This window comes from Ambystoma mexicanum, chromosome 6p (assembly GCF_040938575.1).
Source record: "Ambystoma mexicanum isolate Mex_15411 chromosome 6p, UKY_AmexF1_1, whole genome shotgun sequence".
Lineage (NCBI taxonomy): Eukaryota > Metazoa > Chordata > Amphibia > Caudata > Ambystomatidae > Ambystoma > Ambystoma mexicanum.
In genome coordinates this window covers 1514056615-1514083239 of record NC_090935.1, presented here as the reverse complement: position 1 = coordinate 1514083239, position 26625 = coordinate 1514056615, and the positions used below count along the sequence as shown (strand labels likewise).

The window sequence follows — 26625 nt, the reverse complement described above, 5'->3', positions numbered from 1 at the left end:
TTTGTATGTAGCTTCACAGAAATTGAATCTGTAATGTGTGCACTTTGTGCTTGACGACGGAATATTTTCCAGCTCTCCCTTGTACTACTTCCACCCTAATGCTAGGTAAAAGATGTATTTGTTTCTCTTACTACCAAGCTAAACCAGATTGAATCTGTCTCCTCTGTAGTGAACATGTAGACTCACAGAGTTCTTTTAAATCTTGTTCAGCAGCACCAATTTGGGTTAAGCACTTTATAATGATGTAGTGCCACATTGAATGCTAAAGAGAAAGTGACGGATCAAATGCTTCCTACTGAAGAAAGTTCTAAAGAAATGACACAAACTGAAACATGTCGAGGCATACCACCAGGGATTAGATCTACTGGTCTGTGTATTTGGGTCTTCATGGACTAAGAATTTCCCTCTCCTGTATATATTACATTAAGGTGTCAATAGGAGTTGTGTTCTAGTCCACTGAATGACTAGTGATGAACTGTTACAATTCAATTGTGAGTATTTTGCTTGGTGTCACTTGCACTTTATTTTACTAGGTTTTAACATCTGTACCTTTTTATGATGTGTTTTAATGATTATTAATAAAAGTTGTATATTGTGATAATATTTTGGTGCAGCTGATTATTCTCTCTACTTTTTGCAATTGTATTCTGTCTCTATAAACCCTTCTTTAAGGTAGATATCTCTTTACTACCCTAGGGAGTAATTGTTCTGAAGGGTTTCCTCCCAATATATTTTGTTGGCATCCAGTAAGGCCTTTGACTGAAGACTAGACCGCTGAGACAGGTTCATATGAGTGATCCCAGCAGATCTGTCCCTCTTCCACCTCACAGTTTGACTCAGATCTTCATGATAGTCATCCCTCTTCTTCCTCGTCTCAGTCCTTTCTACTTCTAGCATACCATAGAAGTATATCGGATAGGAGGGTAAGGCTAAAGAGAGTGGAGTGCAGGAGAGGTGGGGATCTTAGGTGGATACCACGTTCTCCCACAGGTCGTCACTGGTCTCATAGGGGTTTCCTCTCCCATGAGATCCACCAACTGAGTACCACCCCCAAGGGGACTATCGGGTAGCAGCCTCACCCACCTGGCCTCATGGGAAGGCCACCCCCCCCTTATGGAAGCAGTGACTACCATCCTGGGAATCCTTGCACTTTCATCCAAGGTATCGCTCAACCTTGGCAACCTTGGCACTGTTGTCTCCGGTGTGCCCTCCGGCAACAATCTGCTATATGGTAGTCAACCTGGTAGAAAGGGGTACCATTATCTGAGCAGTTTATTGCTGCTCCACATATTACACTCCACCCTCCTCTCCAGTACGGTGGCTATGGCGTCACAATCTCCACTGGCTCACACTGCTTCCCACAAGGAGGGGCACCATCTTCTGTCCCAGCAGAGTGGGACTATGGGCCTCTGTTCCCACTCATCGCTGCTGCTGTCGAGGACAGTACAGTCCTGGGTTCTCCCTTTCCACACTCACAGCTGCCAAGATGTCTCGAGCTGGCCTGCGCTTCTTGATATGAAATAAAAAGGACACACTGGAAATAATGATATGAAGTGATAATATTTGTAGGAAAAGATTTACTAGGGTTCCAATGACAGAAATCTATTCTTTAACATAGGGTTGTGTAATTATTAGTGAGAAATTAATATTATCACACTTAAAAGAAAGATAAATCTGTCATGAATCGCTGGGCAAAATGGTTGCATTTTGATGCCAGGAGAACCACACATATAGGCAAAATGATGGCTTGATTTAATTTTCATAACTACAAGACACTCTAAACAGTAAAACAAAGGTGCCAACTTTCTGAAAAACATTTTCTCGCTTTATAATATCATTAGCTCTAGTGATTTTGCTTCAATATACCAATATGTCATTGTGGTACCACATCTTAAAACACTAGGTAAACATTTTTCAAGCCTGCTTTTTATGATTTCATATTTACCTGTGAGTTTCAGAATTCAAGTAGCACAGTAGGTGAATGGCCCAAAGTAAAGGTCCAGCATATGTTGAAAACCCTGTCAGAAAGACTGCTGGTACTTCAATATAGCTGTCCAATCCCACAAAGCCTGCTGAGATATCCACAGTAGCAATGTTATTTGAATTACCCTTGAAAATAAAAGAGGAAAAGGCAAGCATTCAACTTTACAAGACAAGCAAACAGTTGGCAATGTTTCATAAAGCATAGCTAAACATGCTCAGCAATGCAATGCCCTCTAAAAATGGGATCTTCTATTCTCCAGCCCATGCTTTCAGAAATTGAGCAAGGACCATGTGAAACAAGGCATATGTAAATTCAGTTTGACACATTGGCAGGATCCAAGCCCGATTAGAAGAAAAATTCAAAAATAAGAAATTGACCCAGCAAAATAAACACGGTCTAAACGAAGACCGTACATATGATCTTTAAATATTGATGTTATAAAAGTTACAAGTGATCTTCCCATCCTCTTCCTGTTGACAGTCGCTATTTGTATGAGGGCGAGTTCATAATCTAAAAGACAATCGACCCTTCATCGAAAATAGAAAAACTTATTTGCAGAGTCACTTAAAAAACTTTCATTTGGGGATGCTTTCTTCTTGAGAGGAATACATGTCAATCCATGCTTTATTGGAATCCCTGCTTCACCTTGTCAGTAAATGGTGAGGTCATCAAAGGAAACTGGACCCGCATAACAGTGATACCCTCACAATGCCACACATGGAGAAGGGGGGTCTTGTCACATCACAGACAATCCTGCCACAGTAAGGGATTTGAAAAACAGTAGTCATTCAGAACCAGCTGCACCTGCATGCTTGGCTCCCTTCGCACAGGTGTAAGAATCCCATACAAATCTACAGAGAAGAGAGGGACCTGAATCAGGATGGGAAACTCAGTAGGCAGTCATCGCACAAAGCCTCCACTCTCATACCGGGATGAAGGAGAGGGGCGGGGCGTGACAGACAGAGGACAACCCACGAGGAGGGACTAGCTAGCTACAAGTCCCAAACCACAACTGGAAAGTCTGGTTTACCAACCAATCCCTATATTAGCTGCTTGAAGTAACACATCTGAGTCCACTTTCACTAAAGAGGCTGGAAGGCAGAGCCAGGCTGTAGCAGGCAGCAGGAGTACTGCCCAGGAAAAGGGACAAGCGAATCTCAAGTCCCACATCAGGTTTATAGGACATTCCCAAGGGCACAGCCCAAGAGCCAATCCCCGTTGAACCAGAGTCCCCTTTCACCAAGGAGAGGCTGGGGAGCAGGGCCAAGACTCTATAACTGTCCTTAAGTTCCATCTAGAAGTGAGAGAGTTTGGAGCTCGAGCCAGAGAGAGAAGTTTGGAGCAGTGTGTCACACACAGAAAGAAAATGGTTGGATGAGGCCAGGCAAGGTATAACTGGGATTTGTATAGAGGTTAAGGTGGCTTTGGTTGGGGAGGGGTGATGGATCTGGTTAAACAGCCAGAGGGCTTGTGAAGAGACCAATGGGATAGGTGAGGCCACACCATTAGGGACATGACCATGGTAAAGATATATGAAAAGAGATCTAGAGCTGGAAGACAATAAGGAGGCGGCTACGGAGAGGAAGGAAGCTGGGGAAAGTAAGGAGGAGAAAAGAGAAGTTTAAAGGATATTGAAGAGGCGTTGGGGAAGTGAGGCGGGTGGTGACAATTAGAAAATGGTTGGTGATAAGGAGGAGACTTGTGACAGTGAGTAAGACGTTAGTGACAGTACAGAGCAGGAGGTTGGGAACAATCCAAATGGGTGGTGCTAGTGCGGAGGTGCTTAGTGAAGACAGGAAAAAGGTGTTTGAGAATACTTAAAGGAGGTTGGCCGAAACGCAAAAAGAGTTTGGAGTATATTAGATAGAGGAGCTAGGAGTACATCAGGAGGAGGTTCAAGATTCAGGAGAAAATAGGAAGGAAGTGGAAGACCTTCCAGAAACGTGTTGAGGAGTGGAAAGGCATTTCAAGGTGAGAAGAGGAGATGCAAGTGGTGGGACAAAATAAGGAGAAGATGACATGAAGAGGAGGCAGGGGAAGGAAACATTCTAGATAAAATCAGACCAGAAATGTTCCAATTACTGTCTCTAGATTGTGCCGTAAAAAAAAAAAAAAACACACATAAGGCCACGCCATGTTACGCAAACTGGAGGGAAGCCAGAAGAGGCTGCAGTGGCTGTAAAAGTTGTGTGGTGGGGAAAGGGTAGTGTGGCAGCAGGAGGGACAGTGTTTGGGGAGATCCTGGCAAAAGACAAGGTGATGATGAGATGGGCAAAAGACCAACCTTTCAGGGGGCAGCATTCACAGCTACCTTCCGCAACATCAGTCTTTTGTTTGCTGGGTTTGGACACTGAACCAAAGGTTCTGATTAGCCATGTGCAGATATTACAGGAGGGACATGAAAGAGTTTACATAAGGCTCAGAGAGGTGAAGGAGTGGGCAGAGAGCAAGACTCTGGGAGGGAGAGACATGCAGCCTTTTGGGAGATGAGTAGGGTCACCCTCTGGCTCTGCGGTACACCAAGGAACCAGCTGCCTCAAGTGGCCACAATGACTGAGTAAGAGCTGACTGCTTTGCTGGAGGAAAGATCCATCTCAACCTCACCCTATGAAGGAAAACCAAGGACAGCTGAGGGACTGGATGGACAAGGCCAGGAGACTCAGGAAGAGTGTGGGACGCTGTGAAACTGAAGAGTGACGGAGAAGTGTTCGGGGAACCCCTGAAAATCTGCAATGGCAAAGTAATACCCTGTCACATAGATTTACTACAAATATTTTAGAAGTTTACTTCCTAGAGGGACGTTTCTCTGTTAGCTTTCCTGAAGCACTACCCAGACAATCAAGAGGAAACAGCCTGCCATTTTTAGTTGGTGCAGTTCTGACCCATTTGTTGTTTTAGCCATCCTAGGCCACTCGATAAAAAAAATAATTGTTAAAATTATTGTCTGGCTGATCTGGTCACATATTTGACAAGGTATATCAGAAAAGAAAGTAACTCTGGATAGGTTTTTGATGCAACCTTAATTTATTTGAACACTTAAAACAACTTTGATCAACTGCCAAATCATATTAGTGTGGAAAGCTCTAAATCTTTAAGCATCATGTTGAATAGGATGGAGAACACCTTTCTAGCAAATATGTTACGTGTATTGTGTGATGATGTGAGATAAACAGAACTCACAGCACAGAGAAAGCAGTGGGATGCCTTTTATTAGGCATGTTCAACAGGACTGGGTATTTAGAGGCTCTGCAGAATTAAACTATTACTGAGGTGGGATACATAGTCTAAAATGTCAGAACAGAGAATGTAATAGCTGTCCAAGACCTACTCTAAAGAACCTAGTGTACTAACCCAGGTTTCCCAATTTGATATCCACAGTATCAAGGATACATAGTCCAACTTGTTTCTTGGTTTACTCATAGTCTCAGAATATAGTTCCCAACATGCTTCTTGGTTTCTCTTGGATTTGGCATGAACAAAGCTTTGTGACAATGGTACACAGAAATAGTGGTCGCTAACGCACGTATTTCCCAATACCTGGGTGCTTCTCTATGGAATAGACATGGATTACTGTGGCACCCCAACATAAGCTGCATTCCTGACTAAGCAGTCTGTATTGCTTCCAATACCCAGTTTACTTTCACAGAGCATAACCATTCTTGGAAATATACCGTAAACAAAGCGTGTGGACGCTATCACCTGCTTCAATCATACTGTTCATCTCACAGCATGCTCAGAGAACAAACCTTCAAGCAAATGCTGGTATTCACATTAAGCAAAAATGTTGGCATCCACACATGCTCTGCAATATTGCATTTCCTGAATCCCAGTGTATTTGTGCACTTCTCTTATGTTCTGGGAGCCAGCCTCGGATAATCACTGGTTCCCGGTCTCACGATCATGTAGTTCCCAGCCATGCCGCCGGGCCCATAGTGCCTCAGTTCACTGCCATGGTCACACGCGTCCGGCCCGTTGATCAACAGTCAGCACCCCGGCACGGGCAGCTTATCAGGACCTCCGGTGGCACGCGCGCTCTGCACGTGCCACCAGGCATCATGGGGCTTGGAGTGCCCGAGAGATCCGCGGCCCAAAGGACGTGCATCACCATGTCTTGATAGGCAAGCCAGAATGGCTATAACCACAGACAGTCCTGTGGTGTTGTGACCCTCCCACGTGTGTTGCCCTTTTAACGTGATGTGTCCCTCTCCCATGTGTATTAACCTTTTAAAATGGGCCATGATTGTTATGGCCCAAGCTAACAAAAGTAGCCCCTGTAGGCACGTGCAACAGAATAGCTGCAGATTCCCAAAGAGGAACGACTGAGTCTGTCTCTCATTTAGGTCTGCAGGCCCACACCATGTGAGCACGGGCCTGCAGGCCATGATGCCGGGGGGCCCTCGTGCCAGCAAGGTGGCAAGGGTCTGCATGGTCAGGGTATGGCCGCCCTGCCTCCACTTAAGACTGGGTGTCCCCCGGCTATCCCCTGAGGCACTGGGCCTCCAGGGTGCTGGTGTCCGATAGCACCTAAGGGGCCGGCTGGATGTCCATAGCCAGCCCCCATAGCAATGGCGACGAAGAGAAGAACCCTGTGGGCTGTGAGTCGGCCGCTGGAAGAGTTGTTGGGCATCCGTACCCCAAAGCTGTTGTGTCAACAAACTGTGTCCTTAGAAGATAGGAGATGTTGAGCGGCCTCAGACACGTTGTGGAGAGTGGCCGTAGTCGACGCCGCTGCCACAACATACAAATGGAGCGCAATAGTGGCGGCTGCTGCATCATCCAAATGGACCCCTGAGGCTAGTTCGATTGCCACAAATCATTAAACCATCTGACTACGGATCACCGCTGGAGGTCTCTTGGTTTAGCAAAATCCTACCAGCAAGCACCTTTTGCCTTAGGCGAGTACTGTACCAGCAAGTATTTGTTCTTTTTGCAAGGGTTGCTGTCAGGCTAAACTTAACACCCACAAGCCAAGGGCTCCCCTTCTAGGCTTGAGCTCTCAACAAGCTATGTTGGTCTCCTTCTGATCTCTGGGTCCAGCCAGGGTCTGGTATAAAGCGCACAGTGGGCTTGCAGATCTTTTGCAGGGTCAAAAATGAAGCCCTCAGTATGCGGATACCTTTACTACTTGTTGATTCATCCCAATTTCTAAAACGGAAGTACGCTGCAGGCTTCAAATTCTCCTCTCTGGCTGTGTGTGTGCAACTCTCTGGACCACAGTCTTGACTGTCAATTTCTGCTCTTTCTTGAACTGAATAAGGTTGTGCCCAATATTTCCCAATACCACCACAGGATTGGTTCACCAATTTGCTTGTTCCCTGCATTTCTTTTGGGGGGGATGAGGGAGGGAATTCACCCTGTCCTAGTTTCCGAAAATCCCTTACATGAGTTTTACTTCACCCATCTCTAGATAAACGTTTTTATTCCCCGACCCGATTCATGATCGATTTAGAAAGACTCCATAAAAGAGATTATTATTCGGTCTTTCTAAACTGATAACGAAAAACACCCTCACCCACCTCCCCAGCCAATACCAGACCCTCACACCACTCCCTTTCACACTTAACTTACTCTGCGATGCTCCTATAATTTATACAGCACCCCCATCCCATTTTTGCAGCGAGTAAAGTCACTGAGTTAAGGACTCAATTACTATGGTGCACCTCTCCTGCTATGCATGCTAGCAACGGGAAGCCTCATAGTAGAAGGTGCTTTTGCATCCGTGCATTTATTACCATAGAGTAAAAATGGTTGATAATTTTTCAAAGAGGCGTTCACAGATCCATAGATGTACACTTGTTTGGTAAAACAGTGGGCTTGTTTTTCTTTTTATTGTCACAATATCTTTCTCACGACACATGGGTGTGTATTATAGAAAGAGAATGAAGGTGTAGGCCCCATGAACAAAGTTTTTGACAAGAAGTCCCCTAGTGACCAAATGATAAACATTATCTCGACAGACTGCATTATGCGAGATAAAGTGGGGCCAAAACAGTGTTGGTCTGATGCCGATTACGGCTGATAAAAAGCGAAATGCTCAAATGTCACTCAAATACAGTAGGTCACAACGCTTTGTGTGCAAATTCTGTTTTTTTTGTCAAAGACAATAGGACTTACAACCACAAATGGCAATAGGCGGTTGGTTGCACTAATTTGAGAATTATGTTTGTTTCAATTCAAATTCTAAGCATGCATTAGAAAAATCTTTATATAGTGAAATAAATACCTTTAGGGTATGTAATGCCTGGTGTGCTAAAAACAAATGCATATAGAGCATGTGAAAATGTGCAACCACTTCATTGTGCTGGTTACTTTTACTACATCCTGTATGGACTCTAAATATCCTACAATTGCATCAAACCCAAACTACGGGCAACGTGCATTTGGGTGCTTTTCTTACACATGTATATGAATTTGTTTTAGACACAAAACTGTTCATAGCTTTATTAAAAAAGACTGCCCTCGTGAAGCGTGATCTGTTTTCCTTTAAGCAGCAAAGCAAAACTGACCTTTAAGAAATTAAGTGCATCTTAATATAATTAATTCGTGTGACTTACCTGAAAGTAGAAGAAGGCTTGCCCAAACCAATAATGCATTATTGTGACTTGAGCTGCATCGTACCGTAGAAGTTTCCAAACAAAAGTTATCATAATGTTTTGAATTATGAGAGAAAATACCAGCACTGGCAAATTGTGTGGCCGTAATAAAAGTGCTGAGAGGAGAACCAATCCATTATACACTTCCCAAAGACCATTACGTTTCGTCTGTGTGTCTGTGGCAATAACTTGAGATTTAAGCAAATCTTTTGTGCCAGTAAAGAGGATGCCAAGAACAAACACGTAAACAAAGCGAGCCTCAATAATTCCCCTGCAAAGGAAACAAGAGAAACAAAAATGTACACGGCTAATTACTATCAAGATTGAATGCAAATTAAAAGTAGATTCATGTATTTATTCCAACCTGTTCCATCAGTCATAATCTAAACAACAGAGTAAATCAGTTATTTTAGAAAATATCCCAAACGCAGTTAATAAAAGTACTCTTACGTAAATACTCACACGCATATTTCGGACTCCGTGAGGCCCAATTGAGAGCAGGGGGGGGGGGGAGGTGAGAGAATGTACATGTCCCAAAGCCAAACTGGGTTTAACAGCAGGTTATTTTTAATATGAAGGTGTGTACATTAATAGACTGCAGCTTCTATAGTAGTTATCCCATTCTCCCCTTCACACCCATAACTATTAATGTTAAAGATAATATGAACCACACGTGAGGTTATCTAGTGAATCCAACTGGTTTTAAACTAGTGAAGTATAATTTAGAACTGGCTTCCAGACAGCAGTGTTAATCATGTGAAGTATTGGAACGATTTTTGCAGTGCAGCTATAGTAGCAAGCCCCCAAGCTCTTCAAACATGTGTAGGTTTATGAAGCGTTTTGTGATAATAGACAACAGGGAAAGCATTACATTAGTATCCATTCTGATAGTGGAAAGCCAAGTCAAACAATCTGTAAAGTTATGCAAATTAAATATTGATCCATGTGACTAACATTGTCCAGATGGATTGATATCACTACAGATCTGTAATGTATAGCACTACGAACCCTGAATAAAAATATGATCCTTATGATTATAATAATGATCAATTTGATTATAATATAATGATCATTATGGAGTACTATAGATCCAAACTAATTATGGAAGTCTCCCTCTCATCAATAGGGAAATTATCCTTTATCATAGAATATTGATCAGCGATAGATTCAATAAATACAAGACAGACTTATGTAAACATGCATACAGTTGGGGGTAAAACAGTCAATCTTTGTGGCTACTGTGAAAAATATCTAAAAATTGCAAACTAATTGTGATCAATACAGAAGCTATAGCTATTTGTTGAAAATGGTTGGTGGTTGATCTTGTGAAAGCTATGCTTAGTAAGAGATACTTTATTTGGCAACTCTCTTTCATGGGCCTGTGGCACCAGTACTTTATGTTTATGTTGTCTTTTTTTGTTTTGTGTGCTGTCTTGTTTGTTTGCCTATCTCTTTGTCCATGCTATGTGTTTTCTCATAGAACCTCCTATGCATGCTGGCGACTATGGGATGAGTTCTGGCTCTAGCACTGTGGGCAAACAGTTGCGTGGGACCAGTGTCATTCAGCAAATGTGCATCTCTGTCAGTCATCCCTTCTTTTGGAGCCGTAAAAGGCTGATTCTCTCGGAGGCTACTTTCTGACTCTGATGCCATTTCGGCTTCTAGCTCCTCCACTTCGGAGATTTAATCAGACTGCGCAGAGGCATCAAATCTACCTGCCCTGTATTTTCCTTTCATATGTTTAGTGTTGTAGATTTTGATTACTTACAAGACAGGCTATTGACTTCATCTTAGTCCTGTGGAAGACAATGGCTGCACACCTTATATTTCTGGATCCATTGGAACGTGTGGCTACAACATGGGCAAAATTTAGATTGAGTTTTGTCAACAACACCTAGACTCTTAAAACAGGTGAGTCCACATTATTTAAAAAATATATATTTATTCCCTACTCGACCTAAAATCCACAGGTCAGCATGTGACTTATTGGAAGGCAATCGGTTTTTCTTCCGATCTTCCACTTTGTATTTCTGACATCCATTTCAGTCACAATATGAGGAGAGCGTTGCGTGAATGGAGCATTATGGGTACCATGTATGAGTTATATAGAGGTATCGTTACTGGAACAACCTTGTTGATGCTCAAATTGAAGTTTGTTAAACAAGTTGTAAATCTCTGGGTCAACAACTGGAGGGTGGACTATAAATGGTATATGAACCTAAAACGGATTCACAAACTATATATGAGAGAAAGAGAAAATTAAGAAAGTTAAGGCTACCACCTATAAAAAAAAAGGTTTGAATCTATAAATATTGGAAATGTTAATAATGAACAAGTTATTGTACATAACATACAATAAAAGCAACCGTTGGGAAGGGGGCAAGTCCATCTCACCCCCCTAGGCGCTTTAAGGTGAGACAAGCTCCATTGGAATAACTATATAGGGTGGCGTCCTAAAAGTCCCCACACGATCATAATATTGGATTCGATTTAGACATTTAGACATAGTGTGAGTAAATAAGCAAACACCATTTTTGTAGAGATTAGTAGCCATAGTCAAAGCACGAGGCCTGCACAGCCATGAAATAGTTAATGTGTTAGACACAGACCGCGAGACTGAAGGGGAAATCTGGATAGGCCCTAGCTCTGATGAGATGCCCACGCCGCTGAATACCACAGAAACCCTTCTTTGTTCTAAGATTGTTGCCAATATGCTTGTTCTACAAAGAATGTGCCCTTCAAGACCACGAGACAGTATTGGGCACCTTGGTACGCGTTACCACAAGCAGGCCTCAATCCCCACCCGGCTAACTACGAGTTCTAGCCCCTGCAAAATGCCCTAATCCCGAGACCCCTGAATTCCAAGATACCAGTTGACCCCAGACCACTGACCATAAACCAAACAAACAACCATAAAGATTTGAGAGTATGGTCGCCCCACCTTTATTTCATAAGGACATGGCTTGTAATGCGAGGTAGAGGGAGGGATAAATTATAGTTCAAAAGCGAGGGTGGAAGCCTTGGGAGTGAATCACGCGATCGGAAGTGAGTGAAGTATGTAGGGGTAATGTCATCTCGAGACTCCCTGTGCCAGTCTTGGGACCTGCCAGGTGCACAATAAATTGATAGAGTAGCACTGTTCACAAATGTAGCTAATTGCTTCTTCAGCCTTGGTTCTCTGGAGACGATGCGCTTAGCAGAACTCACGTGATGGAAGACGGATGCACTGGGGTGGGACCAATGACCTGCCATCCCATATGGAGCAGGCTGACAATGTATAGGGTCGCACCAACCAGCCACACGGGTCTCCACTGTATACAATGATGTCACCTATGACGCTGTGTCTCCTTTTAAGATTCTGCTTGTACACTTTTTGACAGAACGTGCCCGCAGCAGCAGAGTTCTTTGTTGGCGCCTTTCCTTTTGTGTGGAAATAAACACTTGTTATCCTTGCAAGAGTTTCTTGGGCCTTTTCCCTAGCGGGTTACTTTTATTCTGATGTGAGCGTAAAGGGGCGTGCCTTCACAAAATTGGTGAAACCTTAACTCATCCTCCTTTTCCTCCTTTGGAGAATTGTGGTTGATGTGTAAATAATATGTTCTGTTTAGTTTGCATAATCATATGTGATGTTATATGGCATTTTTATAGCACCTACTACCATTGGTGTGGCCTCGAAACGGTGTGCAGGTGAAAACCCTTTGGAAGACCGTAGTCAGTGGTTTGAGAAGTGGTGACAGAGTTCTAAAATGCACAAAAGTAGATAGGGGGTGGCTAGTTCCCCAACAGCAGTCCATAATTATCAGGTGAGAGGACGGGTGCCGTGAACAAATTGTCTAAAGTGTCAGAAGAGTCAAGAGTAAGAAGAGTCCGATTATGTGAACGGATGGACCTCATTTTGCAGCGGGTAATTTGTGTTTTGGGTGGGCGTAGTCGAACAGTGTTTGTTGTAGATGTATGGAGATGTGTGGGCTGAGCCCCAGGTGGTATACAGCTATACCCCTTGGGATGGAGCGCATGACGTTCCAGTGAATAAAAAAGTGCACATAGTTAGATAAAAGCTGAACAGATAGGCGGGAAACCCACACCTTGGATCCTATGGGAGGTAAAATGCTAGAGTAGTAATGCAAAAAATTTAAAATTCAAGAAGGGAAACCCACATCCTGGACCCTATGGAAAGTCAAATGCAAGACTGGCAATGCAAAACAGCAACAACATTAAAGCAGGAAGCCCAAACCCAGGGCCTTATGGGAAGAAGAGTGCAAGTGACCCCCAGGATTTTTGTCTCACAAGAGGGTGAGGGGAGGGGGCCCAATGAAGGTGGCCAGAGAGCAGGAGGGAAGGAGGTGTGAGGAGTCCCAATGAGAAGGATCTCGGTCTTCCTGGCATTAAGGCAGAGATCGTTAGAAGCACAACATGCCTGAATAGCAGTCAGAAAATGTGAATAAGAGAGGAAGAAGAGGAGATAGAGGAGAACAGCTTAAAGGAGAGCTGTGTGTCGTCAGCATAGCATTGAAAATAGCATTGAAAATGAGGAGAGAAGGTGGAGATCAGGTGGGGGAGAGGGGCAAAGTAAATGCTGAAGATCCACAGCAAAAGGATAAAGCCCTGAGGAACCCTGCAGGTGGAGGAGGCAGAAGATGGAAGCTTAAAGGAGAGCTGTGTGCCGTCAGCATAGCATTGAAAATGAGGAGAGAAGGTGGATATCAGGAGGGTGAGAGGGGCAAAGTAAATGTTGAAGATCGACAGCGAAAGGATAGAGCCCTGAGGAACGCTGCAGGTGGAGAGTGAGATAGAGGAGAGATACAGGCCCAGTTATACTTGGGAGGGCCTGTTCGAGAGGAAGGAGGTCAACCAATCCAGTGCCTTGTCAGTTATGCCAAGGGTCTCACATAGCTGATTTATGAGGGTGGAATGTTTGGCCGTATCAAAGGCGGAAGACAGATCGAGGAGGATGAGAACAGAAGTGGAGCTGGAATCAATGTTTGAGAGCAGGTCATCACGGGTGTTTAGGAGAGCATTTTTATTCTGTGCCTCTGGCTGCTCTGAAGCCAGACTGGTGGCCGTGGAGACAGCCAAAAGATTCAGTGTTTTGGATTAGTTGGGAGATGACCACCTTCTCCAAACGTTTGTCTAGGAAGGGGGCAGTGGAGATCGGGTGGTAGGTACCCAGGCAGGAAGGGTCCGCAGATGGCTTTTTTAGGAGTGGGTGCACAAGGGAGCACTTTAGTGGTGATTGAAAAGAACCAGTGGCAAAAGAATGGTTACAGAACTCAGCCAAGGAGGGAGCGAGAGAGGCAATGTTGTCCTTAATATTTCTAGAGGAGGAGAGGAGCACCTGTTTGGACGAGACTTCATAGAGCAGACTGTCTTTGTGACCTCGTCTGGTGCTATGGGTGAGAAGGAGGAGAGAAGAGGGCCAAGAGAGGCCTGGGTAGCATAGGAGGAGTGGAGGGGGGCGGGTAGAAGAGAGGACAGGATGTTGTGAGTTTTGGTTGTGAAGTGGGTGGCCAAGGCTGTGCAGAGGGCCTGGGAAGAAAGAGAACTAGAGACAGAAGTAGGATTGGCAAGTTCCTTGCAGATTTTGAAAAGTTCAGCCGTGTTGTTTGTGGCCCTGTTTCTTGGAGCAGATGGAGTCTGTATTGCCTTTGGAGCAGGCGATAGGCCAGTTTTTCAGAGGATGTACTAGAAGCCAACCATTGTCTTCCAGCGACTTTGCACTTGCGTTTAAGAGAGGCTAGGTCGGGGGGTGCTGAGTCCAAGATGGCCACATAGTGTTCGAGCTCCCGCTACAAGAAGCTATCAACAAGCTGACTCAGTACTCCTGATTGGCACCCAGTGCATGTTTTTGCAGAGTTTCCGTGCAGCAGATATCCCTGACTGCAAACTTTGTGTTGGTCTCCCTGACCCGCGGTGAGCATCTGAGAGCGGGTGCAGGACTGCAGAGGAAATGGCAGCCGAGGCGCACTGCAACCTGTGAGGCGGCTTCGTCAGCCCAGTTGGAGCCAGGCTGTACACGACATGCCGTAGCCTCATTTCGCCTTGCTTTGGGTCGCAAAGTGCGGTGGGGGATCATTAGACCTCCCGCTATTTGTGACCTTCTGCCGCGAGTACCCCGTGGCTCTAGTTTGAACAGCTCGACACCGGGGTGAATCGGTGGACCTACAAGTCAGAAGCCTTGTGTGCTGTTATGCGATGTGAGCGCTGTGTCCTGGATGCGCACTCCCGCTCGCGCTTTATTTTTTTGGATTCCACCAAAGTGCTTGCTGTTATTGCTGCCAGCTATGTGGGACAGTGGAATGAAGAGGCGAGCATAAGTGCTGCTGCCTCGGGCCCCCCCCCCCGACATCTGCAAACAAGGCAGGACGTGCATTTGACACTGGAAGCTGCTGGTACCATTTAGAGTACTGCTCCACTCCATTCCTTCCTTTATTCTCTTTCGACTATACTGGACTGGACTGGAATATCTGGTGGCCAGACTGCTGCCTGTTCCACTGCTCTTTTGTGGAATTACTGGGAACTGCTTTTATTCATCTTTGCCATATACTGGGTTGTTCAGAATCCTTTGACCTGCTGACTCCTCTGTGCACATCTTTGCACTCTATGCTGCATGAGTGTAACTGCATTGGAAGGTGAGATGCCCTTGTCCATGCTTAATCCGCCTGCGCTGGGTGCTGCGTTCCTTTGACTGCCTTATGATGGCCCTGTGAGTGTTGTGGTGGAGTGGGGAAGAGCTCACCCATGGGTGCTCTGTATTGTCCTGAACACTGTGTGCACGGGGGTGCTGTACCCTGTTGTAACACTGTTGGCCTCCTGTCTATTTCTACCTTTCCGTAGTGTCTGTGCGGTCAGCTCTTCCCCCGGTGGATTGTCGCTCCCTGGTGCTGCTGGAGGTGTGTAGTTGTGCCCCTCCATTGCGGGTGTTGCTGCAACACGCTTGAGGCTGCAATGACTAAGGGAGCTGGAAGGAAGCAGAGCTCCATTAATAAGTTTGCCAAAGCTACCCCGAAGGTGGCACCCACTCCAGGGGACGATGTGCCTGCGAGTGATCCTTCTGAACCGACCGAGTTACAACGTATGATGGCCTGTATGCAAGAGGGTTTTTCTGCTGTCCCCAACAAGCTCGACATCACCATCACAATCGGATTCTTCAATGTAAAGCTGGAAAAGACTGACGTGCGGCTCACAGAAGCCGAGAAGGGGTACGAGTGGTTAAAGATGATGTCTGTCAACAGAAGACTGATGTAGCTGCTCTCATGAAACAAGTTCAGGCCGTCACCAAGAAAAACGACAAATTGGAATCCAGGTTGAGATGAAATTATAGAAGGATCATAGGAGTCCCGGAGAATATCATTGCACGCATTATGGAGGAATCTTTTGAGCACACCCTCCTTTCCCTGCTGGACAAGCCTAAGCTGTAGCTGCAGTTTGTGATTGAGTACGCCCATTGATCGCTGGTGCCTAAGCCTGGTGCCCCGCCTTGCCCGATTATTGCCCTCTTGCTAAATGATCAGGATAGAGATGCTATCCTTTGAGACGCCCCGGAGAAGGAAGCTCGATTATTGGGCTCCAGCAGATTACACATCCATCCGGATTTCTCTGTGGCTGTCCAGCAGGAGAGAAAAACATTTCTAGCTGTGAAGAAAAGAATTAAACATGAAGTATGCAATGGGGTTCGCCAAACGATGGGGCAAGAATAGATTTTATACCACGTATTCTTCACAGTCTAGGGGTGGAATGATTTTATTTCATTGCCCTTCAAACAGAAGAGGGTTCACTTATATCCAATGGGGTGATATGTATTGGTTTACAGGGTGTTGGCAGGACGAGAAGTGGTGTTACTGAAAATCTATGGTCCCAATGTTGATGATCTGGGGTTTTACAATGCTCTAACTGATATGCTGGCTCTGTATCCACTGGTGCCCATACTATGGGATGGGGACTTCAACACTATCCTAGATGTGGACCAGGATAGATCAGGCCAGTCCTACTGAGTGCCGTCTAAATCCGCGCAAGCAATACGTGCAAGAAAGGTTGATTTAAGTCTGGTAGATGTATGGAGGGTTCTCAATCCTGAGGATAGCAGTTGTACATATTACTCTACTGTGCATGACTCTTTCTCCCACACCGATTTCTGGCTTGTTTCGGATACACTACTGAGTGGAGTTGTAGGGTTGTCACAGCATCTATGCTACCTAGGATATACTCGGATCATTCTCCCGTCTTAATCACTATTCATCTGGACAAGCTCCCTGGGGGCTAGTACTGGCTGGAGATTTAAATCCCATGAGCATGTAAGATTGGATTTCGAGACAAGTGTAGGTTTGGTCTCCTCGGCGGGCATACTGTGGGAGGATTTCAAAGCTTACATCCGGGGTATAGCAATGGCTACAGAATGTGGAGTTCTTCGATCTATTCGGAGTGAGATCCGAAATAGTGAAGAAAACCTCAGTCGATTGGAGCAACGGCACTGTCCCCTCCCTTCGTTACCCTTTCAAAACCTAAGGCAGCGATAGATGATTTTAGGGATAATGCGCCAAGAAAGCTGAAGTTTTTGAGTGCGCCAATGGCAGCGAGACGATATGGTGACAGTGAGTGTCCAGGCAGGCTGCTTGCTCGGCTGGTTAAGCAGAATGGGGAGGGGGTTGTATCCCATTGCGCAGGGAAGACTCTGGTACCATGGTCCATACATTAGCAAAGGTCAATAACATTTTTGAGACATTCAAAGCTGTAGTGGAACGGTGGGACACTTGCTTCGAGGCGGATATGGTTGCCTTTTTTTAGACGGGCTCCCACTTACAAGTTTATCGACTGAAGTATGCTCCCAATGAGATCTCCCGAGAAGAAATTGCTCGGGCCATTGACGCTCTACCTACTGGGAAGCCTCCTGGACCAGACGGCCATATGGCAGAGTTTTATAAACAACTTTAAATCTGCCCTTGTGCCTTATAGTCACAATGTGTGGGTGGAGGCCCTTCCCACAGGCTCCCTGGCACCATGAGGGAGGCTGTGATTCCGGTATTATTTAAGCCTGAAAAGCCAGCTGACCTCTGCGGTGCTTATCAACCTCTTTCTTTGATGAATTCAGATTTTAAAATCTTTGCAAAAATCTTAGCCACCTGCCTGTCTCCTTATATGCCTCACATTATACATCCGGATCAGTCCGGTTTTGTACCTGGTTGCTCCACTGCACTTAACCTGCACTACCCCTTTAACGTTCTAGCTGAAATTGATCCGAATACTCCTGCTCTGGTGGCCACGCTTGATGTAGAGAAGGCATTTGACTTGGTCTTGTGGCGCTTCATGAACACTTTGTTAGAGAAATGTGGTTTCAGCCCTGGTTTCATATCATTTATGTGACTTCTTAACATGCCCTCAATTGCAAGAGTTAGCACTAATGGGACACTGTCGGCCCAGATCCACATAGCATACCGCAGCCTCTGACAAATCTACGATATAAGTGGGAGAAGGACCTGAACCTCGAGATTGCAGATGACACTTGGATGGATATGTGTATGCAAACTCGAAAGGTCTCCATATATTCTGCTTGATTCAGCTCAAAGGTCTACAAAGATACCATTATTCGCCAGCTAAACTGAAGCTGTTATCCCCAACATCTGCGGGAGGTGGTCCTAGGTGTGGTGGGGTTGGAAGCTAGGTACTTTCACATGGTATGGAGAAGCACCATGTTTGATGGTTATTGGAAAAATGTCTTCACTATTCTCACTGACATGACAGGTGTCCGTTTGGATGCCACAACTATGCAATGCCTATATGTTCGAAGACCATAATGGTGGGGGGGATGAGGGGCGGAGGGCGGAAACTGGTGAACATTTGTTTGTTGCTAGCTATGCGAAGATTGCTACTGCACTGGCCAAAGCCCACTGTACCATCAACTGACCAATAGCTGAGGACTGTTGCTTGGGCTAGTGACAATGAAGAGCAATAGATCAGTATGCAACCAGCGGTGAGTCGCACGAAAGACATGGCTGCTCTTTAAAGCCTTCCTAGCACGCAATGAGGATGGGCTCCCCCCATCGGACTAAATTTGCCCTTCTGATCTCCTGTGTCATGTTAACTGTGGGTTTTTCATTGTGCGCCCACCCCGTCCCATATATGTGACTGCTCTGATCATTTGTAGATGTCGCCTCACAGGCAATGCCCATGTACTGTTGCGTTTGTATGCTTTCTACTGACTTGCATGGTTGTATTTTTAGCAAATGAATGATAGAACCAAGTGCTACAATAAAGAAAATAATTTTAAAAAAGAGGCTAGGCTGGAATCATACCAGCTATAGCACTTGGAGGCAGGCTTCAAGCCGATCCTCATGGCAGGGGCAAGGATATCAAGAGTGTTCGAGATGGAGAGGTGAAGGTTAGCAAGGTAAGAGAGTGTGGGAGTCGATAACAGGAGTGGGGGGAGGAATGAAGGAGGTGGCAAAAGAAGCAACAAACACTCATTTCATTGGTCGAATGACGGAGAAGGAGACTGGCAGTCGAGACATAGGGTTAGCCGGGGATCCGGGGAGCTCAAGATGGGAGGAGAGCATGGTCAGACCAGGAGAGTGGTAGTGAGAAGGTTAGAAAGATAGATATAGACTTAATGTATGGAATTACATAACTCTAACTCCTGTTCTCCAGCATTGTTATCTCTAATAGATTCACATGCTATATGAATATTCTCAGTCAGGCTGGGAATACTCAGGAACGGAGCATTTTATTTTTCAAACTGAAACTTCAGTCACTTTAGTGCACAGGGATAGTCATTTTTGGGACATATTGCCTAATGCCAATAGAAAGGACTCCCTAAGCTACACCCCTAGGGGCCATCTTCAGATTTGGTATTGCACACAAAGTGGAAACATGAGCCAAGAAGAGCCCAGGGAGGTAGTAGGGTTGCATGCAGATCTATGAAAGATACCAATGCTGGAGAACAGGAGTTACAGGTATGCAACTTATTCCTTCTCCAGCATTGGATCAAGCAGATTCACATGCTGTATGAATAGATAACAAAACAGTACCACATAACCATAATGGGCGGAGGCTGGCCTTGCACAAAGAGGTTACGCAGAGCCAACTGGCAGACCCTGGACTCTGCCATGGAATCCTTGTCAACACACACAATACAACCTTGTAAACATGTGTACAGATCTCCAGGTTGCAGCCCTGCAGATGTCCAGCAAGGGAACCCTGGAGAGGAAAGTTGTTGTGGTGGCAAAGTCCCTTGAAGACTGAGCCCTGGGCTTGGCAGGGAGAGGCCTTCCAGCCTGTTGATGACAGAAGGAGATGCAGGGGAAAATCCACCTGGCAATGAACTATTTGGAAAGTGAGTTTCCCATTCCAGAGGGACTAAAAGTCACAAAGAGCAGAGGTCTTCCAGAACAAATGAGTCCGGGAGACAATATTTCAAAGCATGCACCAAATCCAGACAAAGCAGAGATCTTTCTGCTGATGAAGAAGGCGAGCCAAAGAAGAGAAGGAACACCACTGGCTCATTGCGGTGAAGCCATGAAGGAACCTTAAGCACAAATGAAGGGTAAGTGCACAGCACCACCTTGAACCTGTGTAAAAAGAAGTAGGGGATTTCGCAGGAAAAAGCCTGGATCACGCCCACATTCTAACAGACATGATGGTGACCAGTAGAGCAGTCTTCCAGGACAGAAACTTTAAAGAGATGTTATACATAGTCTCAAAGGGACGTTTCATGAGCCTTGAGGGGACGACATTCAGCGGAAATGTCCAATAAAACCGAGATAAAAAGCCCGAATCGGAGATTTGGCTGATTTTCAGCCTTTCAAAAATTCTGAATGTGCTAAAAGTTTGACCAAATCCCCCATTCATTGACAGGGGCTGCGGGGGTGTCCCCTGCACCTTTGCTCACTATATTGTGAGTGGAGGTTGCAGGGGTGTCCCCCGCAGCCGATCCCGAAAAGTAAAAAAGAAAAAAAAAAAAAAAAAAAAAAGGAAAGGACCCTGTGGTGCCGGTCCCCGATCACAGAAGTGAAAGGGAACAGTTGTCGCAGGGACACCACGAGTCGGCAGCCGCAAGGTTAAGTAGGGGAGTGGGGCCAAGTCGGAAATGTTCAGGGGAGAAAAGACCGAAGATTATGTCGGAAAAATAATCTTTGGTCTTTTCTCCCTCAAACATTTCCTTCACAGGCTTTCAGCCCAGATCCCATTCAGCTACTAGGCTGGGGCCGGCCGCTGTACCAGTAGGAAGTAACAGAAGAGTCCAGTGAGGACTTGGCCAAGCGGGGGGACCGGAGAGAAGGCATGGAAGAGGAGCAAGTATAGTATGGGATAGCTGCAAGGTGGAATGTGCCAGGCCCGACTTAGTCAAGCATAAAAGATATGGTAGGACGCCCCTAGGTTGAATGTTGTAAGGGTCAAGTCCCCTGCTGCGCACCAGCAGGAAAAACGTGTACATTTACCCCAGTAACAGGCAAGCGTGGAAGAAGATGCGCGGGCTCTAGCCAACATGTCCTTGCAGACTTGTGACAGAAGGTTATCACTGAATTCTAGAAGTTTAGGGGCCAGGCCGTCAGGTTGAAAGAGACAGGGTGTGGTGTAAAGAAGATTGCACAGTGGAGGCAGCTTTGTCGGTGAGGTGGAGGACAATGGGAGGAAGTTCGAGCACCAGAACTGTCTTGGTTGACAGGGTCCACTAAAATCAGTCTGTACTGATGTGGTCTGAAAACAACAACCGAACCACAAGGGGGGTTGGGGAGAAAGTGTATAGGAATTTACCCTTGCAGGGGAACGTGAACGCATCTCCCAAGATCTCTGGATGTGGGAACCTGCTGGCAACGGCCATGCACCTCTTGTTAGGGCGTGGGTGGCGAAGAGGTTGATTTTTGGGGTGCCCCATCCAGGGACAATCCGACAGAATTGAGACTCTGGAGTCATTCCTGGCAGGAGCAGGGTTCCCTGATGAGGGAATCTGCCATAGTGTTCTAAACACCCGGTAGGTGGAAAGGAATGAGGAACATGTACTGCTCCAGTGCACCTGCGCCACAGAGTCTGGGCCTCCATCGCCAGATAGAGATTGGTTTCCCCTACTAGCGGATATAAAACATTGTGGTGGTGTTGTCCATGAAGACATAGACCACCTGACCGCTGAATTGAGGAAGGAAGAATGTGAGGGCCCAAAACTCTGCATTCAGAGACCATTAGCATGTAGATGCCTCTTATGCGCACCCCAGCCCTCCAGGGAGGTGCCATTGCGATGGTGAATTGATGTGAGGGTAGGAAAGGTAGGAAAAAGGAAGTGCCTTGAATGAGATCAGCCCGGACTGACCACTAGAGCAGAGCATCTTTGAATTGAATCGCTGGAGGGATTTTGACCTCCCAGGAATTAGAGTCCTGCCTACAGCATGCATCGAGGAACTCCTCGAGAGGCTGCACAAAAAGCCTGCTATGTTGAAGAAGAGGAATGCATGAGGACATCATCCCCAACAGGTACTTCTGGAAACGGACTGAGGCCTTTGACATCGGGGAGAGTAACAGGACTTTGCCAAGAATGGTAGGCCCACTCTCCTGTGAGGGAGTGGCTATGCAAGAACGTGTGTCCAGTTGAGCCCCCAAACAGAGCACTCGCTAAGACGGGGTCAGGCAGGATTTCAGAAAGTTTACAGAGAATCCTAGACACTGTAAGCATCGGATAGTGCTCGCAGAATGGCGGGTAGCCTGGGGAAGGGACTCTGCCTGCACCAGCCAGTTATCGAGGTATGAGAAGATGTGTACACCTGAACGATGAAGAAGTGCAACCACCTGGTCTAGGCATTTGGTGAACACAGTGCCTTGAACTGAAAATGGCAAACTGCCACTGAGAAGCTGAGGTAGCACCACTGTTTCCGATGAGTAGGGATGTGGAAATCACATCCTTTAGATCCAATGATGCCAGAAAATCCCTTTCTTTAAGCTGAGATAAGACATGCTGTAGAGTCACCATCCTGAATGTTTGGACCTTGAGGAATTTGTTGAGGACCCAAAGGTCGAGGATGGGCATCCAACCTCCTTTTTTTTCACTAAAAAGTACCTGGAGTACACTACCTGTCCCTGCCGACTTGATGTGACGTGGACATGTTTGAGGACTCCCTTTGACAGGAGCAATTGTACTTCTTTGCCTTTTGCAAGGGAGGAATCGTGGGTGGTCTTTTGACAAATTCCAGCATGTGGTCCTGCTGGATGAGGGATAATGCCCATCCGTCAGTGGTGATGGCTTGCTACTGGTTGACGAATTGGGAAAGCCCCACTCACATTGGGGTGTGAAAGCAAGGGGCTGTGTCCCAGATGGGTCAGGCACTCGCATTGGGGTGTGAAAGTGAGGGGCTGTGTACCAGATGGGTGAGGCTTGCTGGGTTGTCTGGCTACTAATATGCGAGGATCCACGGCAGTGTTGGTTTCCGCAGTTAGATTGGGACTTTGATATATAGTTGTCTGCCTCCAAGCATGATGGGGAGCGGTATGATGGGAAGTGGTACAGGGGCCAGAAGTCCCTTGTTGTTCTGGAGAATGTGGTGGGTCAGAATAAAGACTCGGACCACAAGAGATACTTTTACTATAGGAGCTTTATTTAAATTAAAGAAAATACCTTACCGACTGATTGCTAATAGTGAAGTTCCCTACCTAACAAATCTAGGGGGGCTCATCAAAATTAGTTAAATCCTAACTTCTAAACTCGCCCTACCACTTAAAAGGGATCGCAGGTAATATAGGCTGCCGCAAGTGTTCTTTACTCTGCCGTCTCTCTGTATTTCCAGAAATCCTTCCTCTTTTCCATTCCCACAATTATTTAACAGGAGACAGGTCTCCTGACTATCAGATTGTGGCCATCTTGTCCAAGTTCCAAATAAATTAAAGGTTTTCATCAGGTAGATAGTATAAACGCTCAAGTTTCTAAAAAAGTCCATTCTCTCAGTGGTCGTAGATGAAGGGTTATTTCCTTTATCACCCTCCTCAAAGTACATGGGTCTCTCCCCACAAGATTCCAGCATTGCTTGATTCTGTTTTCCCCTTGGGACGATTCCTTAATTGCCAAATAGGGTCCTCCTGGATACCTTGGATATTTGGTTCCCAGTTTCTCACTTGATTCGTATGGGTATGTGTATCCCTCCTAATATATCGCTCTCTTGGTTTTAGGGTCTGGCTTTCATCCATTTGGTTATTTTATTTATATATAGAGCGCTTAAGCCCATGGGCGTCAAAGTGCTATCAAAGATAAAACAGTGATGAGACAAACGAAACAAAGAAGAACGCTTGTTTGAAAACAAAAGCAGAAATGCCAAACATCAGGAGGAAAGCCCAATGTGGTAGACATGAGGATTATGTAAAATGTTCTCTGAAGAGATATATTTTCAGCTGTTTTTTAAAGAAAGCACAATTAGATTCAATACTCGGGCAATATGGTAGCATGTTCCACCAGTTTTAGGCTAATGTTTGGCCTGATCTGCCACCAGAGCAACTAAACTTGTAGCTCTTATTAGTTAGGAGCGTGCTTGAGCGAAGATGTTTATAGGATCGTAATTAAGCCTTCAGATATGATGGAGCATTGCCATAAATATATTTGGGAGTGATAGTCATGGTTTTATACTTTATTGGAGCAACTGGCAACCAGAATCTGCAGGCTTTTCAAATTTGGAGTGATATGGGACCTTCTGGGAATGTTGGCCGCGATGCGGGCAGCCGAATACTGTATCACTTGGAGCTTTGCAATCTCAAAACAGTGCTCCAGCAAGCAATGCATTGCAATAATCAAGTTTGGTCCCGATAATGGCCCTAGCTATTGCAGCAGCATTAAAGTCAGAGGTAAGTGGTCTTATCTGGTGCAGCAAACAAAGGTAGTAGTGACTAGAACCAACGGTGGCTGAAACCTGGGCATCCATATTCATCTCTGTATTGAGCTAGATACCAAAGAATTTGGCTTTCCTGCGTATAGGAATTGAAGGAGTATTAATGGCCAGTTATCGCTCATCCATAAACTGATGACATTAAAGATGTTGTGGATGTGATTAATCTCTAAGAATCAGATTTCTCCTATCACAGATTCAGAACCTCAAGTTCTACTCGATGCGCTGAGTATAAATACCAGCGTACCAAAAGAGCCCCTTACCTCAGGCTGGTATAAAACTGCTCACGCCAATTTGGCCCTCCCGTCCAAGGTGGGAGGGTCCGCATCAGAGGAAGTGTCAGACAAGAAACTACCTTCTAAGGGAAACTTGTCAGGAGCTACTTTAAAGATGGCGCTCCTTAAAACGAGATCACTGAATAAACCCCCTAGTAATATTCATGATATTATTGTTGACAGAGAGCTAGACATTCTCTGCCTTACTGAGACCTGGATTGGGGATGCCAGCGGGCCTGTTATTAGTCTAGCGGTACCTCCTGGATACTCCACCCTATGTACAAATAGGGAGACGGGAGTACAGGAGGGGGGGGGAATAGCGATTAATGCTAGATCCTTTTTAGACTATTCACAGGCCCAGTCACATGTCAGGATTGCGAAATACTATTAGCCAAGTTTAACCACTCTCCCAAGTGCTGTGTGAATATTGTCTTGGTTTATAGACCTACTTCCATAATGCCGGAGTTCAACAAGGAACTTATACAAATTCTACACCCCCTAAAAGGTCCCAATCAGGCTTCTATCAGTCTGGGAAACCTAAATCGCTGGAAAGGGGATGAGTGACAACGAGGCCATTGAGCTTTAGAGCCATGGCCAATCTAGGATGTCCAGGTCATTAATGAGGCCCCCACCACTGACAAAAATCATGTCCTCAACTGGGTTGCTATCAGGAACATTGAAGCGCAAATGATAAAGACTTTACCATGCGTCTGGTTGGACCATTACGCCATAGACTTCCAGGTTCAACTTCCTGATGGGCTGTCCAAAAAAACCTAATATAGCTAAGCCAGTGACCAGCAGGAATCTTTGGAGGATTGATGCCAAGAACCTAGCACCATGCCTTGACCTTATGTCCGAAACATCCAACAATGATTCCGCTGAACAACTTATTCTGTTGTGTAACAAAAAGTTGACTTCCCTCCTAGACAAAGACGCACCTCTCAAAACCAGGCGTTTGAGAGACAATCCTGGCCACCAAAAATGGTTCGACAAGGAACTTGTTGCCCTCCAAAAACCAAAACAGAAGCTAGAATCCATCTGGCTGAAATAGCCAACAAAAGAAAATAAAGAAGCCTGGAAACTGGGGGATAACGTTTATAAAAAAGTGACAAGGAAATTATAAGTTACTCACTGTATTGACTAATGTACTCCTAGTCCATAGTCCACTTTCCTCCATACTGTATGGGCGTCCCTCGCTAGGGACGAGAGACGGAACCCTTTTCACCCAGAAAATCATCTTCCCCTTTAAATTTAGATGGGGGCGTGGCCCTGGGAGCATGCGCTCCCCTGACTCTGCCCACCGGCCCCACTCTTCAGTACCCCTTGATGCGTCGACAATATTAACATTGCCTAATGTCACCAGTTTTATTAGGGGGGAGGATGGTGGGATGTATGGAGGAAAGTGGACTATGGACTAGGAGTAAGTTAGTCACTACGGTGAGTAACTTATAATTACTCCTACGTCCGTCCCCTTTCCTCCATACTGTATGGGCGATTACAACTGAATGTAGCCCAGGGTAGAGAGTTGCCCCTCTTAAGAAAACAAGTTCCTTAACATTGCCTGACCAAATGCTGCATCCGACTTGGCACTAGCATCCAGACAGTAGTGCTTGCAGATGGCATAGCCCATGTAGTCGCTTTGCTGATACCCTGACCATGGAACGTGCCTTTAGAAAGCTACCACCATGGCCTTAGCTCAGATGGCGTGGGCATGCAGGTTTGCTGGCAAGGGTCTGTGCTACCCTTCATATGCCTCCTTGATGGCCAAAACCATCCACCTTGCTAAGGAAGCCTTGGGGGCCTGACAGCTTGGTTTTGATCCCCCAAAGGTGACAAAGAGGGCGTCTGATTTACGGAAGCTCTTGGTTCTGTCCAGGTAGAATCTTATCGCACGTTGACGTCTAGACAGTGCAGTACCCTCCGAGCAT

General features: G+C 45.7%; 1 protein-coding gene across 1 annotated transcript in view; it reads right to left on the bottom strand.

The window, feature by feature from the left end:
• PIGG (phosphatidylinositol glycan anchor biosynthesis class G (EMM blood group)) overlaps positions 1–26625 on the bottom strand; it is a 1567692-nt gene that overhangs the window by 96838 nt on the left and 1444229 nt on the right. Inside the window, exons 11-12 of the mRNA XM_069626359.1 lie at positions 8539–8848; positions 1946–2109 (exon numbers count right to left, since the gene is read on the bottom strand). Of these exons, the coding sequence (XP_069482460.1) occupies positions 1946–2109; positions 8539–8848 (474 nt within the window). The remainder of the gene's footprint in view (positions 1–1945; positions 2110–8538; positions 8849–26625) is intronic.